At 42.7% G+C, this 15544-nt stretch overlaps 1 protein-coding gene and 1 long non-coding RNA gene across 2 annotated transcripts in view; both read left to right on the forward strand.

The window, feature by feature from the left end:
- Nucleotides 1–15509, forward strand: part of LOC103611217 (colorectal mutant cancer protein) — a 142200-nt gene extending 126691 nt beyond the window's left edge. The window contains 2 exon segments of the mRNA XM_008628701.2: nucleotides 10733–10855; nucleotides 11896–15509. Coding sequence (XP_008626923.1) covers nucleotides 10733–10855; nucleotides 11896–12076 — 304 coding nt within the window. The 3' untranslated portion in view covers nucleotides 12077–15509.
- LOC108445097 lies at nucleotides 3–8802 on the forward strand. The gene is made up of 2 exons (XR_001859851.1): nucleotides 3–3227; nucleotides 3930–8802. It is a non-coding gene; the product is annotated as an uncharacterized LOC108445097 (long non-coding RNA).
- Nucleotides 15510–15544: the final 35 nt, after the last annotated feature.

Below are 15544 nucleotides of genomic sequence, written 5' to 3' on the forward strand. Positions count from 1 at the left end.
GCACAGCTTCCCTCACCAGGGACAGGACTTGTCCTGTAAGTCCAGGGAAAGGTTTATTTCTGAGCCTTCACGCTAACCCTCAGGTGGTTTGAAGAGTGATCACAGATTTGTCCTGTGAAAAGAAAAATGATCAAAGTCCTTCTAATTTTCCCCTCCCTTCTGCTGTTGTTCTTTAGCTGGTGGAAGTCTTCACGTGGTGCTCAACTCCATTCTCCTGGAGGTTTTCTAAAATTCAGTTGAATTTTAGAAATAAAAGAAACCTTCAAAATGGCAGTTAATTACCATATTCAGGCAAGAGTATGAGACATAAAACAGTGACAAGACTTCCTTGTGTGCATAAAAAAAGCCTTCAGTGAAGACAGGATTTGAAGTGTGATCTTTGGTTAAGAAGGTTGGCCTCAGGTTAGAACTTGGGTAGGAGTTACGGGAGTGGGAATTGCAGGCATTTTGATGACTCAGATGCTTCATTTGCCTCCTGAGTGTGTAAGTGGAGCCACAGTTCAATTACAAATGACATTGTGTGAGGCATTAGCTTTCCAATGGGAGAGAAAATTGATGTCTTGACAAACAGCTTTTAGCAACAGCCAGGTTTTAAGCCTAAGCTTTCAGTACAGTTATACATTAGCTAGATATTTGTTTGTGCAGCAGTTTTTCATGCACCAGCTATGTGGTAAACTTCATGACAAAGAAATTCACAGTTTCGATAATGGTTTCAGTACTTGTTCCACCTTTTCCTGGAAATGGCTGTCTGATACCTAATCTGGTTTTTACATTTAGTACCTGTCCAAAATGCTGCTAAGAATTTTGGCTGGGAAGAGTGTGTTTCCACCCTCTTTGAGGGTGGAATGTCCTTTCAGGCAGCTGTGGTGTTTCATTCCTGAGGTGCTTTTTCTCATAGGTGCAATGTGTGGTGTGCCTAGGGACACTTAAGCCTGAAAGGCATTATGTAAAAATGTAAGATCATTACCACTGCAGAATCAATACATTTCATACCATTTGCTTAGTAGTCTGGCAGTTGCTGAGTACTTAGTTTGCATGATGCAGGAAACAAAATTCCGTGGGTAAAATAATCAAAACTGTCACTTGTGTGTGGGTGGATAAAACCCATCGATGAAGTAATTTACATTAACATTGCAGAGAGCCATTGGCCTCCCCCGGATCCCCACCCTGCAGCCCTGGTGTGAGCTGCTCCACCCTTCACTCAAGCTGCTGCTTCTTCCTGCTCTTGTTATTTGCTCCTGGATGTCGAGAAGATGCCAGTGCCCTTAGTTAGCAGAGGTTTGAGTATAGTCATGAAACGGGGTTTGCTGACAGCACAGAGAAAACAACTTTGCTTTATGTACTAGGCCTTAAATTGATTAGCATGGATTTCCAGCCAAGGGCCTCGCAAGTACAGTTTGTCAGGCAGAAATGGAGAGGAAAAATAATCGGATTAAACTGTACATAAATTGTGAAGGCTCTCTGTGTAATGGAAATACGATGGTACTAAATGTGATTGCTGCTGCCAGTGGGGCTCAAGCACAGTTCCCGCAAGCTGTGTGGACAGGCTATTTTTCTCCCTAATCAGTGTACCAGCCAAATCAGGCTGAATGGTTAGCCCTTCTTGCCCTAAAGTCTTGTCTCTGCAAGTCAGTTGAAGGTCTATCTAGCACATGGAAAAAGCTTACTGCAACCTGTTTAGCCACAGCTGTCTGAAAAATACCAGCAGTCCCTAACTGCTGTTCTGGGTAAATGGGCTCTCAAATATCAGAATGACATTTATACCATCACAAATCCACAAAAGAGTTCTAATAATGATCAAAAGTCCTTTTTCCTCTGCAAGAGTATCCCACTCACCTGCCAAAGTAGGACCAGAATACAAAATTAAAAGTGTTTGTCCCAATAGCTGTGTTTGCTTAGGGGTGAGGGGAAGATGTGAAACAAGTGCATATCATGGCAGTATTTAAATGCCAATGTTCAGGAGTGTTTTCAGGCTGAAACACTGTTTCAATGGTGTTTCAAGGTTACAATTCGTTCATGAATCCAGCAATTGGTCCTACCAGTTGTTTCTCCCGGCAGTAGACACTGGTGCAGGGGACAGCAAGCTGCAAGGATAGGGGCAAAAATCCATTTGTTTTTGAGCCTGTTTGTCAGAGCATGTGATACCAATCAGCAGCCCTGCTTCCTGTCCCCTCCTCATCCTGTCATTACAGAGATTAAAGTTCTGGCTGCTTCCCCCTCTACTACTTTCCAATTCTGTCCTTCTGTTGCTGTTAAATTGTCAGGTTCTTCTCAGTTAATTGAAACAGAGTGAAACCCAAGTAAAACAGCATGACATAGTTACGGTTTGGGTTTTGGTGTAGTTTGGAAGCATTTATTTGCTCAGTCTGCAAATGGTCGTGCAGCAGAACAGTCTCATCCACAGAGCCAGGCTAGCTTCTCTCTGCAGATGTGGATTTTTTTGTAAATCTGGAATCCAGCAGTGTGTTGTGAAGCTTTTGTTGGTAGTGCCCATCACCAGAAATTCAAGGCAGAAGCAGTTCTTCATCTATTGTGTCATAACATACTTGTTCTACATCAGCTCGGGATTTCCTGTGTAGTGCTCAGCATTAAAACCCATCTTTTTACAGAATTCAGTTTTCTTTTACATGGTCGCTATGCTAACTTGAAGAAATGTAAATTACCTCTGCTGTTAAAGTTATATCTAGCTTAACTGATTTCTGGTATTGCAGGCTAAGCTCACTAATTTAGAGACACATCCTGTTCCAGCAAACAGTAATGTAAACACTTTCTGCCAGAGCCTTTAACAGTTTTATTTTCCCCTCTCTCTTTTCTTGATGGAATGATGAAGTGCTTTAATGGACATGAAGCCTCTTCTTTCTTGAGTTTGACACATCCATAAACAAGCTTCTTGGCAGTAAATACCTTATTCTTGTGAGAGCAGAAAAGTGTTCTCAGCAGCCTCATGGCCTGGTGCTGACACCTTGATGATTGTGCCAGAGGCCAGTTTTGTGAGACAAGATCTGGTTGAATACCCCAAAATCAGACACGTGACACAGTCTCCTAGGGGAGACCTTAAAACAGTCTATTCTTGCTGGTTTGTTCTGCTGTGCTGGGGCAGGGGAGTGAGAGCTGTACATGATGAGTTTGTAACTTAGTATGCACATATCAGGTTATGCATTAATGCAGGTAAATGCATTAGAGGTGGCAGGAAGGAGCTAGTAGTAATTCCATCCTGCTTTACGAGGGTTATTGTTGGGGAAGATGAAACAGGAAAGCCTTGGAAATATGATTGCCTGACAAAAGATTTTGGGAACATGAAAACTACAGGCAACATCGAAATGAAAGCCACTTTTGAAATACCAAGTCTTAGTTACTGAACAACTAGAAAACAATGGTATGGCCGACTGAAGTAATCCCCCCTTGATAGAACAATACCCTCTGCTTGCAAGCAGGTCCAAGGGTCAGAGCAGACCCTACTAGCTCAGCAGAAGGGGTCCAAAGAGTAGTTTTTAGAAGTTAAGATGTAACACTCTATGGTAATATAAGAACTCTTATAGGCTGTATGTAAATGCTATAGGATTTGTATCTTGTATTAGATTGGTTAGTGACAATTAGAATATTCAGTACAGAAGATGATTTATTGTATTGTAACCAGGACTTCAGACACTTCTACTTCTCTTCTCACTTCCTTCCTCTCTTCCACTTCTGCTCTTACTTCCACTCTTGCTCTTACACCCTCTCTCTCTCTCTCACCCGTTCACTCTCTTGCTCTCTTGGGCCTGCTCAGAGCTGAGTCTACCAGCTCTGAGCAGTGCCCCAATACCCACGCCCTTTACAATAAACCGACTGTGTCCCGAGACCTGCCTATAGAGATCTCTCGTCTCCATCTGTCACCGTCTACGTCCGGCCGTCCCGACCTGGACCCCAGAACCCCCTGAAACCTACAGGTTATGATAACGGTGATAGAACTGATCGTTTCTTCTGCTGAGTTCTTTCATTCTGTGAAAAATGGCCAAGCTGGAAAGCCTGAAACTTCTCCCTCTCCCTAGGCCTTGCTACAAATGCTTTGATTGTTGAGGTCCTCCTGTGGTCTCTCCTTGTATTTCCAGCTGCTGATACCTTTTCTGTCTACATAGGATTGTATTTTATTCATGTATTTAGAGAATCATTTATAAATAATTTAAATACTTGGTCAGGAGGGATCTAGCAGTACTAGGCATGGACCATGGCAGGCAAAACACTTTGTAACCAGACTGACTGTTCAGACCTCAGCTGCATCATCATTTGGCACAAAATTATGATCCTTGATGGCTGTGCAGGGTTACATGAATTGCATCAGTCTAGACATGTTTCAGTATACCCCTCACAAAAGCGTGACTTTCTATCTGGCAACACTACAAAGGAGCTTTATATTTACCATGCCTGATGTCTTCTAAGCTGAGAGATAACATAGTGAGTGATGCTACTAATTGTGAAGTTGCTGCGGAGAGAGGAAATGAGCAGTAATCAGTAGGGTTGGCAAACAGGTCTTTAAATGTTAACAAAAAGTACGTTTTGCACAGAGCTGTGGTCCCACCTCTCTGGAGTAGAAGCTGCAGGTATTTCTAGTAGGACATAAAAAATGCATCCTGTTGCAGTAACTTCCTTGTGTCTGTTGAGACAGAGCAATGTTTGTTGCAGTCTTAGGTCCTTATCCCTGTCTGAAGACCGCAACCACGTTTTGTGCCAAAAATTCTGTTCAGAGAGCAAACATTTCAGTAGAAAGCTGGGCCAAGGCATGGCAGTGACTGTTTCCTGACACAGTGTCAGTGAGAGAGAAATCAAGCCACCTTCCTTTATTTTAAATTTCCGTAAACTTCATGTGATGGCATCTTAGCTTGGCACGTTTTCAAGGGCCAACCTTTGTTTCATGATAGCAGGTGTCAGTAAAAGCATCACTGAAATTCAGGCCTATCCTGAGCATCAGGCTGTCTCAGAAACGGAAATAGAAAGGGCTAGAACACGTCATACTATAATCATTCAGATTTGAAATTACTCTTTAGACTTCTACTGATTTGTAAAAGCCTCTTCTTTTTTGACCAAGGTACAGGGCAAACATGCAGTAGGTAAAAGGTGGGGGGGAGGGAGGCAGGGGTTTGTGTTCCGGACCTACTGATGCATCCTCAGCTATATTCTGTCAGTGTTTGCATATTTCTGTTCTCCAGTTATCACATCAATGAAATGAGGAAATAAGCGACTCTGAGGCAGTTGAAAGCCAGACACTAGCATGGACTACAGTCATTGCAAGTTTCAGAGACATCTTTTTTTTGTGACTGTGCAATATCCTGCTGTGTTTTCCCCTTGGCTGCCTGGGGGCTTCGGGAGGTATGGCCTATCTCTGGAAATCCCTCTGGAGAGTCCCATGAGAGAAACTTTCTCACAAGAAGAGAAGTGACTCATGCTGATATCAGGGACAGATTCCTTAGAAGCAGCTTGAGTAACTATTCTTACCATATGTTTTACAGACAACCATAATTTGTCTTTTTCTCCATTTTTTACATGGAGCAAGTAGTTCTTCTTACCACCATGTGGTTATCTGAACTGCTGAGCTGCTGTGCACTTGGATATAATCATCACAGGGAGCTCCAAATAGCTCCAGGTCTGGAGAGCTTCCAGGCTGGGCTGGCAAAGCTGGGTGGGAGGTTTGAGCAGTGAGTGTGGCAGGCATGCTGCTGCCTCCTCCAGGGCTGTTCTCCCTTTTTTCTGCCAGTATGTTGTTTCCAGGACCACACCTGGCCTGTCTCCCCGCTGCAGGTGGTGTAACACATGCCTGTGGTACTGTCTGGTTTTTGAGATCTGTTCTGAGCATCTTGACAATCAGCAAAAAGTCAGTACAGTATTTTACACTAGCAAAGTGGTTTTTAAAGCACCCTCTGTCACCTCTGCAGTCAGGAAAGGCCTCCTGTGCACAGGTAGCTGGCAGCACAGGTGGTGCTTCAGCAGGTGAGCCAGGAAGGCATGGCACTGGAGGAGGGTGGCTCTCTTGGCATTTGTGTAGTGTTGCTTTGTTGCCTCTTTAAAACATTTATTACATTCTTGTTGTTTTCCTTAGCAGGCCAAGCCAGACCAGTGAGGCAAGCATGCATTTGAATTAGCTTGGGGATTCTGCATGCCAGCCTGATGTAAGATGTTAAACTGCTGATGAAAAGAAAATTTATCTGCATTCCTTTTAAATGTCCAGCTGTTATCTCCTGAGAGGAGAGGAGTCCAGATCCCTAGGAAAAAACAATCATGTGTCACCCTGTTCAACTGGAAAAGTCAGAGGGGAGTGAGGGATGGTGCCAGGCTCACTACAGCAGGAGGGTATCAGGGGAGGAGTGGAGTGTGGGATGTGCCTTCCCTTCAAAGCAGGGGTCCCGAAGATAGCTACAGACCATGCAGGAGGTGCCTTCCCTCCCTCCCCTTCCCCACCCCCAGTGGCCTGGGGCTGCCCTGCTGGCATGGATAGCTCTGCCAGGGATCTTCGTGCCTTTGTCTCCCTGGGCTAGCTGCTCCTGGTGCTGCTGTGTCAGGGCTTTGAGCCTGCTGAGCTGAACCTGGTCATACCACTCCTCAGGGGAATGCAGGATTTGAAGGGATCTGCCTGTAGCAGATCTCTTCTGATGGGTAAGAGGATGTGCCTTAGGGATGGCAAGACTCCTCTGCCTGGCTGTGGGAAAGCTTCTCACCTCTTCATTTGGAGACAACTCATTGTTCCCCTTTTGCTTCAGATTTGGCAAGAGCTGTGGTGCTCTTGACCCCAGGGCAGAGGGGTGGTAGCTGGTGCTTTCATAAGAAGGGGAGTTAGCTGGTTGCACTCCAAGCCAGGGGCAGAAAAATCAACTTCTGTGTGCCAGAGAAGAGCAGCTTCCTGTTTGCAGCACCGGGGAATTTTCAATGAAATCAGCAAGAGCAGGAAAATCCAGGAAGAATTCTAGAAGCACATGAAACCTGAACATGTCTGGAAAAGCCCAGACTGCAGGGAAAATATAAAGGTGCTCATGACCTTGCTTACATTACTATGTGCCAAACATGGTGTGTGTGGAGCCCAAATTCACATAAACACAGTTTCCTTTATGGCCCTGGCAGAATTCCCCTCTCTCTGAACTGGTAGCATTGAAACCAGAGAACACCAGTTAGCCCCTTCCTATTCAGCCATCCTGAAACAAAAAGCCCTTGAAAACCACTATGCAACTGCCCACTGAGTGTTTTGATTGTGAAAATACCAAACAAAAGCCTTTATTACCAGCACATTAGGCATTTCACTGAAAATAGTGTTTTTAGCAGATGTTGTAGGCTGTAGGCCTTTGAATACACTCATTCTGAGCTTTTCCCTGGGAAGGGAGCAGTCAGGGATTTCCCCATCTGACTCCTCAGCAGCAGAGAGCCCTTGTGCTGAAGGGAGCCATGCCCCCAGATCATAGACTCGTTCCCTCTTCTGGGAATACTTGCTCATTCTCCCTGTGCACATGAAGTGTTGTGGCTTTTTTTTCTGTAGCTGCAAGTTGCAGTAGCCACTTGGAGGAGGAACTGTTGGGATAAAAATCTCTGTTGACTTCTGCAGTCCAATAGACTTGTGAGTCAGGGGCTCACAGAAACTGTGTTCTCCGAAAAATACTTGCTTCTCCTTTCCTCTTCACATCAAAATACACAGATAAATGCTTTCTTGGGATACACTGAGGTCCATATTAGTGCCCTGGGGCACAATAGCTGAGTTTGGTGTGTATGCTTCCATGGGAGTTTGGACCTCAGACTGGAAGACTGGCAGCAGCAGGCTGTGCCTGCATCAGTAGGATGTTCCGTATATCTGTCACATCACACGCAGTTCCATCCCTGGTTTGCAACTCTGGCGTGCTCTCATTGTGGACACATGCTTCATATGCAAGATTGAAAATACTCTGCCATATTAAGCCTGTAGTGGCTGATTTTCCACATCCTGCAGTCAGGAAAGTACTGTGGTGCTGGAAATCCCCTTAGGACAGCACCTCAGGATTCAGTACCACTCCTGTTCACTGCCTAACTAAGCGATCAGTTTTGAAGAGAAATAAGTAAGGACAACTCTTTCTGACCAAACTGAGGTGATCAGTGATAGAAACTGAGGGAAGCAGGAGTCAGCATTGCAAGGCTTGGGGTTCTTACTAGCCCGTGAGGTACAGGTCTGAGCTCTCTCATCTGCTACTCAAACAGAAGATGCAGCACTCTGGGGGAAACCTTACATGTTTTTAGTGTGTAATAGTCATTAACCAAGTGCATTTTCATTTCCCCAGAGTAAACCAAGATGTTTGCTCTGCCTTTGCTGTTGCTGCTGTGTCTGGCTACTCAGGTGTGACTTGTTCTATGAAATGTCTCCTGAAGTGAGGATATTTAAATAGGCAGTTTTAAAATTAGGAACAAGTGTAAAGGTAGATCTCTATGGACTGTTTTTTCAGATTTTTGGGACATTTCAGCACATGCAATCAAACCACCAATTGTTTTCCATGAGATTAAGGTTGAGTAGGTATTATCTAGTGCTGTTTCACTGACTTCAAGACATCATGAAAAGCCAAAAGAAATACATGTATTTTACTGGTGCCAATGTAAATTTGAGTCATCTATAGATTAGAATTATTACCCACTGTTTCCTATTTGGCTAGAATGTTCAGAACTGGCATCTCAAAAGATCTTTAAGTAGCTTAAACAGGGTGCTTACCACTCCGTTGGCTCTGTGTCTTTGACAAGCAGCAAGACAAGGATATTGTAGACCAAATGTAAAGAAATACAGCTCAGGCTGAACAGGGCTGGTTGAAAGGTGTGTGTGAAAAACAGACAAAAGGTGATATCATTGTTTTATCGGGTAACAGTCACCATAGCAACCAAACTTTACCACGCATGAAGAGTTCCTCAAAGTCTTTCCACTGTGTTTCTTTTCCACGCAGCTTTTATTACAGCAGTTGTGTGAAGGACCTCAGCTGCAGTGAACTGTGGCTCTACTGGGCTCTTTCCCGTGGGACTGTGTGCAGTGTTTTCACAGCTATACCTTTTCTTGCGCATGATGTCAAATCAGCCTCATGTGGTTTTGAGATTTCTCTGCCCATCCAAACACTGTGGATGTTTATTCTACTGGATTTGCTGTTCACCCTAGGTCATCGTGCTGGGAATGGTGCTACTGAGCCTTCCCCAGAGCCCCTGGCAGTGGCAACCTTTGGAGCAGAGAAGTACCAAATTTACCCTACTCTGTTCCAGCTCATCAGTAATGCAACAAATGCATTAGGTCTGGCCACTGCCACGTCTCTTTCTTGTTTATGTTCTGGGTCTTTTTCTTCCCGTTTTCACTGCAGAACACAGATTTTGGCTGTAGACTGTGCTGAGCCTTTCTGACGGCTGAGATAGGCTATAAAAATTAAGATTTACATTTGGGGTGGATGGCAGTGAACTTTTAACTGAGAGGAGAAGGATTGTGTTACTTGAAAGCAGAGAGCATGTTCCTTCGATGAAAGGACATACAAAGAATACCGATGATCCTTCATCAACAAGGGCCCTCTTATGTCCTTTTTAATCTGGCTGGTAAACCAACGCCTGAGTGTGTTGGGATAGACTGCTAACTTGGAATATTTCCCTGGCTGACTTTATGAAAGCCCTTCCGTTGCTGCTGGAGCCAGCGCTGTCCTTCTCTCCGGTGATAAAAGCCTGCCGTACCCAGGTCTTCCTGGGAACTGCAGGCTGCTGAGCTGGGATTTCAGGAGGATCTGTGTGGTCTCTGCAGAGCTGGGGAAGCTTTCGCAAACTTCAGGGTATTCATTCCCGTTGGGCTTATATGGGAGCTGGCAGTCGTCTCATTATTGAGATGAAAACAAGTGTACTCATGTAGTAGCACTGCAACGAAGCAGGAGGGAGAGCTGGATCACTGCAAAGTGGTTGTACGCAGCAAAGCACAGACTCCATGTAAACACACAAAGTTCCCAAGTGTAAGGTTTGATGCTGCAAAATCTATGTTCCAGTTGAGCCCAGCCCCACGTCATTCTTAAAACACTTTTTTTTTTTTCTTTTCCCCCCCTTCTTCCAAATCTTACTTTTTTTTTTTCTCTGGGCTATCTATGCTGAGCGTTTGGGTCACAGAGAAAAGCTCCTGGAACGGTCCCGTGTGTGTAGGAGTGGGCTGAGCAGGCAGCAGGCATCAGCCATCAGCTCTGCAACAGGGAGCTCCACAGGAAGAAGCACCTGCCCTATGCCACATGCTTACCTGGGAAATGCTTTTTAAACCCAGCTTAATCCCCAAGCTGTAATGCTTGCTCCTGCCCAGAATTTGTCTTGTTCACTTTTTCTTTCTCTCATAGACATACTTGTAATGTGAAAATATTATAAGGTACCTTATTTCCATTTCGTCACACTTCATGTAATTAGCTTTTGGTGCAGAGTTGATAAGTAAGTACTGATAACTATATTAGCATTTTGTGTATCTTTGTGCTTATTTCTTAGTGTGATTCAATGCATTACAAGACCATGATCTGCCAGAGAAGTTTGTTTACTCTTTTATCTGCTCTGTCTCCGATCTTGAATTCTAAAACGGTGAATGTTACAAATACCAATTGGAAAAGTTTAATGTTAAGAACTACCTCCTGTATTATCCTAGTAGTAGTATGGAAAATATTTTCAGCATGTCAACCCAGCACAAGACAACTACTGATGCATTTCCAAGCTGAAAGGTTATTTCTGTTTTGAAAATAGTTTTCTACCTCTTTTTGTCCTGATCCAGGGAGAAGAAACTGAAAGCAAGAGTGCAGGAGTTAGTAAGTGCTTTGGAGAGACTCACAAAGAGCAGTGAAATCAGACATCAGCAGTCTGCAGAATTTGTTAATGACCTTAAAAGGGCAAACAGGTAAAGGATCTACCAGCAGATGGATGCACCACTGATTTTTTCTTTGCTGTGTTCTTGCAAAGCATTGTAATAGTCCCCTTAGCTTAATGAGAAGTTTCTGGATCCTCACGTTCCATCCATATGTTGACACTCTAGGGTTATCGTTAAGAGATGGGAGAGGCATAAACCTCCCATGTAGGCCACTGGCAACTACATAGTTTCAAACAGAAAGCAGGGAAATAGGTTAATCTTAAGGGAGTTACTACTAGTGATTGCACAATTTAAAAAGGAAACAAAAGAAAATATTTATGAATCTGTTACTCTGTTTGAAACTGCTCCCTTTTCTTTGGCTTCAGCCTCTTCATTAATAACCTGTCTTGGATAATCACACCTAAGTTCTGTTGCTCACTCAGGGCATTTTACTTGCACTGTGTTTGGATGGCCTAGGACCATGGTGCAAGGCAGCTGCCTTTTGTGCAAGCAGCCTGTCATTCACAATGTAGTTTTCCTTAAAGTATATTTGAAAGCCTTTGTGGTGAGAAGCAGCACCCTTCTCGAGCTTTCCAACACAGTCAAGGCGGAGGCACAGAAGCTACTCAGCAGCTAGCAAATTAGCACAAGATGCCATCCTCCAAATGTAAATCTGTATTTTTAAAGTAAAAAATGCAAAATCAGTCCTGGGTTTTCTAAGCCGATTCTGGCCATGCAATGTTTTTATAAATCATGTTTAATGTTGTGGTATCTTGACTCACAAACAGTGCTATGAGAGGTCATCAACAGCAACCTCCATTTGCCTCTTTGAACCATGTTTTGTTTTCTTTACCAGTTTATTGGTAAAGGTGTGTACTTTCCCCAGGAAAGACACAGACATTAGCATTCATCTGGGTTTGGATCAAAAGGTTTGGATCTAATCCATTTTAAAGCACTGGTAAATTTTGGGAAGGTGATCAGTACCCAACCTTTGGAGTTCCTTGAAGGTGGGGCTTTGGGGTAGATTTTTTGTAGCACTTGCTCTGAACAAGCCAGTTTGAATTACCTTGTATGCCTTGTGTTTTTAACAGCAACCTGGTAGCAGCTTATGAAAAAGCAAAGAAAAAGCATCAAAATAAGCTGAAGAAACTGGAATCACAAATGATGGCCATGGTGGAGAGACATGAAACCCAAGTAAGAATGCTCAAACAAAGAATAGCTTTACTGGAAGAAGAGAACTCCAGACCACACACCAATGAAACTTCACTTTAAATGCATCTCTTTAAAGGATGTTTAGTGCCATTACAACTTACTTTCTTTTGGAGGTTGACTTTTAGGTAGCTTCAAATGCTAAAAGCTCTGATTGTCAATGTTGACAAAACTTAAAAGCACCTGCTCTGGGATCCCAGAGAGGTGTCATGGGGATAATAAAAGTGTTAACCTTAAGGACTGTTTCATAATGTAAAATGGCAGTGCCTGAATCATGCTACAATTGTCTACATTGTGTTGTTATGTCTGTATTCATACAGCTTCGCGTCCATTTTATCGATGTCCTGTGAGTGACAGTGTCACATAGCAGAACAATTCATGTTAAAGGTTTTCATTTGGGTAGTTTGGAGATCATATGAGAGTTTTCCCAGTCCTGGAGCTCCCTCTGCTCACAAGTCCATACTGTAGCCTCAAGACTTGCTGTTGTGGTTATACCACCAAACAGGCAGCTGCACAGTGGGGAGATGACAGGCTGGCTGGCTTTTTTTTTGCACCCTGCTTGCAGTTCTGCTGCTCACAGTGCAGATCAGGTAGGAGAACTGTTGATTTGGGAAAAAACCAAGAAAGCGTAGTTGCATCTCTGAAAATTATGATAAAGGTGTATCTCTTACAGTGTGTAAGAGGGCCAAAGGCTGTGGGTTTCACCATGCCACACAGCCTGTGCCAAGAATGGGTAAGAAATTACAGGAGACCTCTTGGTACTTACATTGCATGGTGTTTGCAACTACTTAGTAAAAAAATTTGGTTTTTCTTGCTATATACACTATATCCAAGGTTTTCCTTAAGAAGCTGGGCCATTTTCGTCATGTGTATTGTGCTTATTACAGCTTACTGTGATCAAGAGGTAGAATGTCTTCTTTTGATACTTTTTTTTTGACCAAAAAAGGTACTTATAAGGAATGTACCTGTTTAATATTGAATACACAGGCACAAAACTAGAAATGTGTAGATGTATGGATATCCAGCCACAAACAGAATGTGAATGGTGAAGTCTTACAGCTTCTTAGGTTAGTTTTTGTTACTGCTAACATTCTCTTGTTAAAATCACATATTACTGTATTATCAAACTGACTGAAGTGCAAATTTTGGCTTGTTAGGTTAATGAACATTAAGCAACTTATGGGGATCAGGTTGATTTCTGTAGGGGTCCAAATACAGGAGTCTGCCATAGCACCTGTTATATTCAGAATTTGCTTATTTTTGACAGAGTATGTAAAACAGCTTTATGTGTGTTTTAAAAAGCCAAGGTAGAGTTCCTTCACTGTGTTAGCCTGCTGCTGTGTTATGCCTCTGCTTTGCATTTTCCAGGCTGATTTCCAGTGAATCTGATTTCAGGAGATGTTTATCCTTTTTGCTTTACACATTGAGAGTTGCACCTCAAGTTTTTTACTAGCGTATTTAGAGTTATGATCTCTCATTTATTCCTCCCATTACTAGTACTAAGGAAATACTTTTAGAGGACTTTTTTTTGCCCACTGTTGGGTTAGGTCAAGCAGACAACACAGTTGTGGGAATTTGTGTTCAGAATATGGCACTGTTATTAAGTCTTGGTTAAGTCTGGAACTGTAGCAGGTTGATTTTCCCATCTCTTACTAGTGTAGCTGCTGTTGTCTTCTATCCTTAGTCATTCCTACTTCTCTGGAGTCTGATACATCATCCACAAAGCCAGCATCACATGTGATTGATTGCAACAGCAAATTAAAACAATGCTGATTTCAAAATTTTTAGGTAGTGATGTTCTGGTTTTGATCAGTCCTCTTTCTCAAAATAATTGCACTTCTTAATTTATAATGTGAATAGAAATTTTTGCAAATTAGTCTCTTGAGGGAGGAGGCACATTGATTTCTTCTGTCTTTATGGTTCTGCTTAGCATCTCTTTGTGATGTTTCACTTTTTTGGCCCAATTTTCTGACCCCCAGGAGGATGGTGGTTTGCCATCAGCTTCGGTGGTAGCTGAGCACACTCGTTCTGAAGAAACACAAAGAAAAGTGTCCACCTTGTGCTGTGGCAAAAATGCAGTTACACTTTTGTCTTGGGCATCTGCAGCACCCATGTCACATGAGGTCACCTCAAATTCCATGTGAAATACCTTTCACTGAAGAGGACCAGAAACCACTACTGCACTGGGCTGCCTCTTAGGCTTTTTTTTTTCTCCCCCTATCTAGAATAATAGAATCACAGAATGGTTTGGCTTGGAAGGGACCTTAAAAAGCATCTTGTTACAACCCCCTTCTCTGGGCAGGGACATCATTCACTGGATGAGGTTGCTCCAAGCCCTATCCAACCTGGACTTGAACACTTTCAGGGATGGGGCAGCCACAACTTTTCTGGGTAACCTGTGCCAGTGCCTCAGCACCCTCACAGTAAAGAGTTTCTTCCATAAAAAAATCAGATACTCTTACACAGAGGCATAAAAAGCTGCATCCTCAGTGCCTTTTTCCAGGCCCAACAATTTGCTGATTCTGTTTCACTATATGTAGCATGTATCTTCCCTGCCAACTATGTTCTAGAAGTTCTTCAGAATAAATTACAAATCATGAGTAAATGTAAACCACTCCCATTTTTTTCCCTAAAAGGGTTGTAGATGAAAAAGCAGCACTGGTACCATCCAGGCTCAGCAGTAGCCATATTTTGCCAGACCACCAGTTCAGTTATTTGCCTCAGCAAGCAGCTATTGCATCATTGGTTGGCATATTGGAAAAGATCAACAGGGAAGTGGTCACAGGTTTAATGTTATTGTGAAAACTGTTCAAAAGTGGTAACCAGCTGCAGCTCCAGTGTACCCCATTAAAATGGCACCAACCCTCAGAAAAAATGCCAAAAAAACCCAAACTCCTTTCATGCAACTCTGAAGTAGCAGCACACCAGAAACCTGAGTGTTTATCAGTTACAACAGTTACAGCAACTTAAGTCTCTTAACACTTGTTGCAGAAATAATAAATTTGCAAAGCAGGAAAGAGGTGGTTCTTGCCAACCTAACTCCATTCATGAATTAATGATTGGACTTTTTAAAATTTTCTTAAGTCACCAGAGTGCATGAAACTTTGTATTTCACAGAGTGCTCAGAAAAAACATTTGCTTTTTTTCTAATTCTGTGACATTTAAATCTTCACCAGCTTGAATGTACTGTTAGCTATTGCAAAGCACATGTGACTAAGTTTGCATTCATGTCATGTTCTACTGGTTTCATTAGAATTTTCTCCTCCTTTAATACTACACCATGAATTGTAACTTTAGAAACTTTTCACCTTACTGAATTAGCTTTAAATGTTTGCTATCTTTTAGTTTCCTAGCAGCTGTAAAATAGCTATTTTGTGTTCATTTGATATAGAATTGTAAAAACTGCATTTATTTATACAGAGGCATTTATAATACTTATTTTACAAATGTTCTTATATTCTGAATAAATTTCTAATGCTGTTGCTTTGCCTTGGGAGTTGTTTCACCATGGCTTGTCACCTTACCGTTGAA

The sequence above is a fragment of the Corvus brachyrhynchos genome, unplaced genomic scaffold (genome assembly GCF_000691975.1).
Source record: "Corvus brachyrhynchos isolate BGI_N302 unplaced genomic scaffold, ASM69197v1 scaffold232, whole genome shotgun sequence".
Taxonomy (NCBI): domain Eukaryota; kingdom Metazoa; phylum Chordata; class Aves; order Passeriformes; family Corvidae; genus Corvus; species Corvus brachyrhynchos.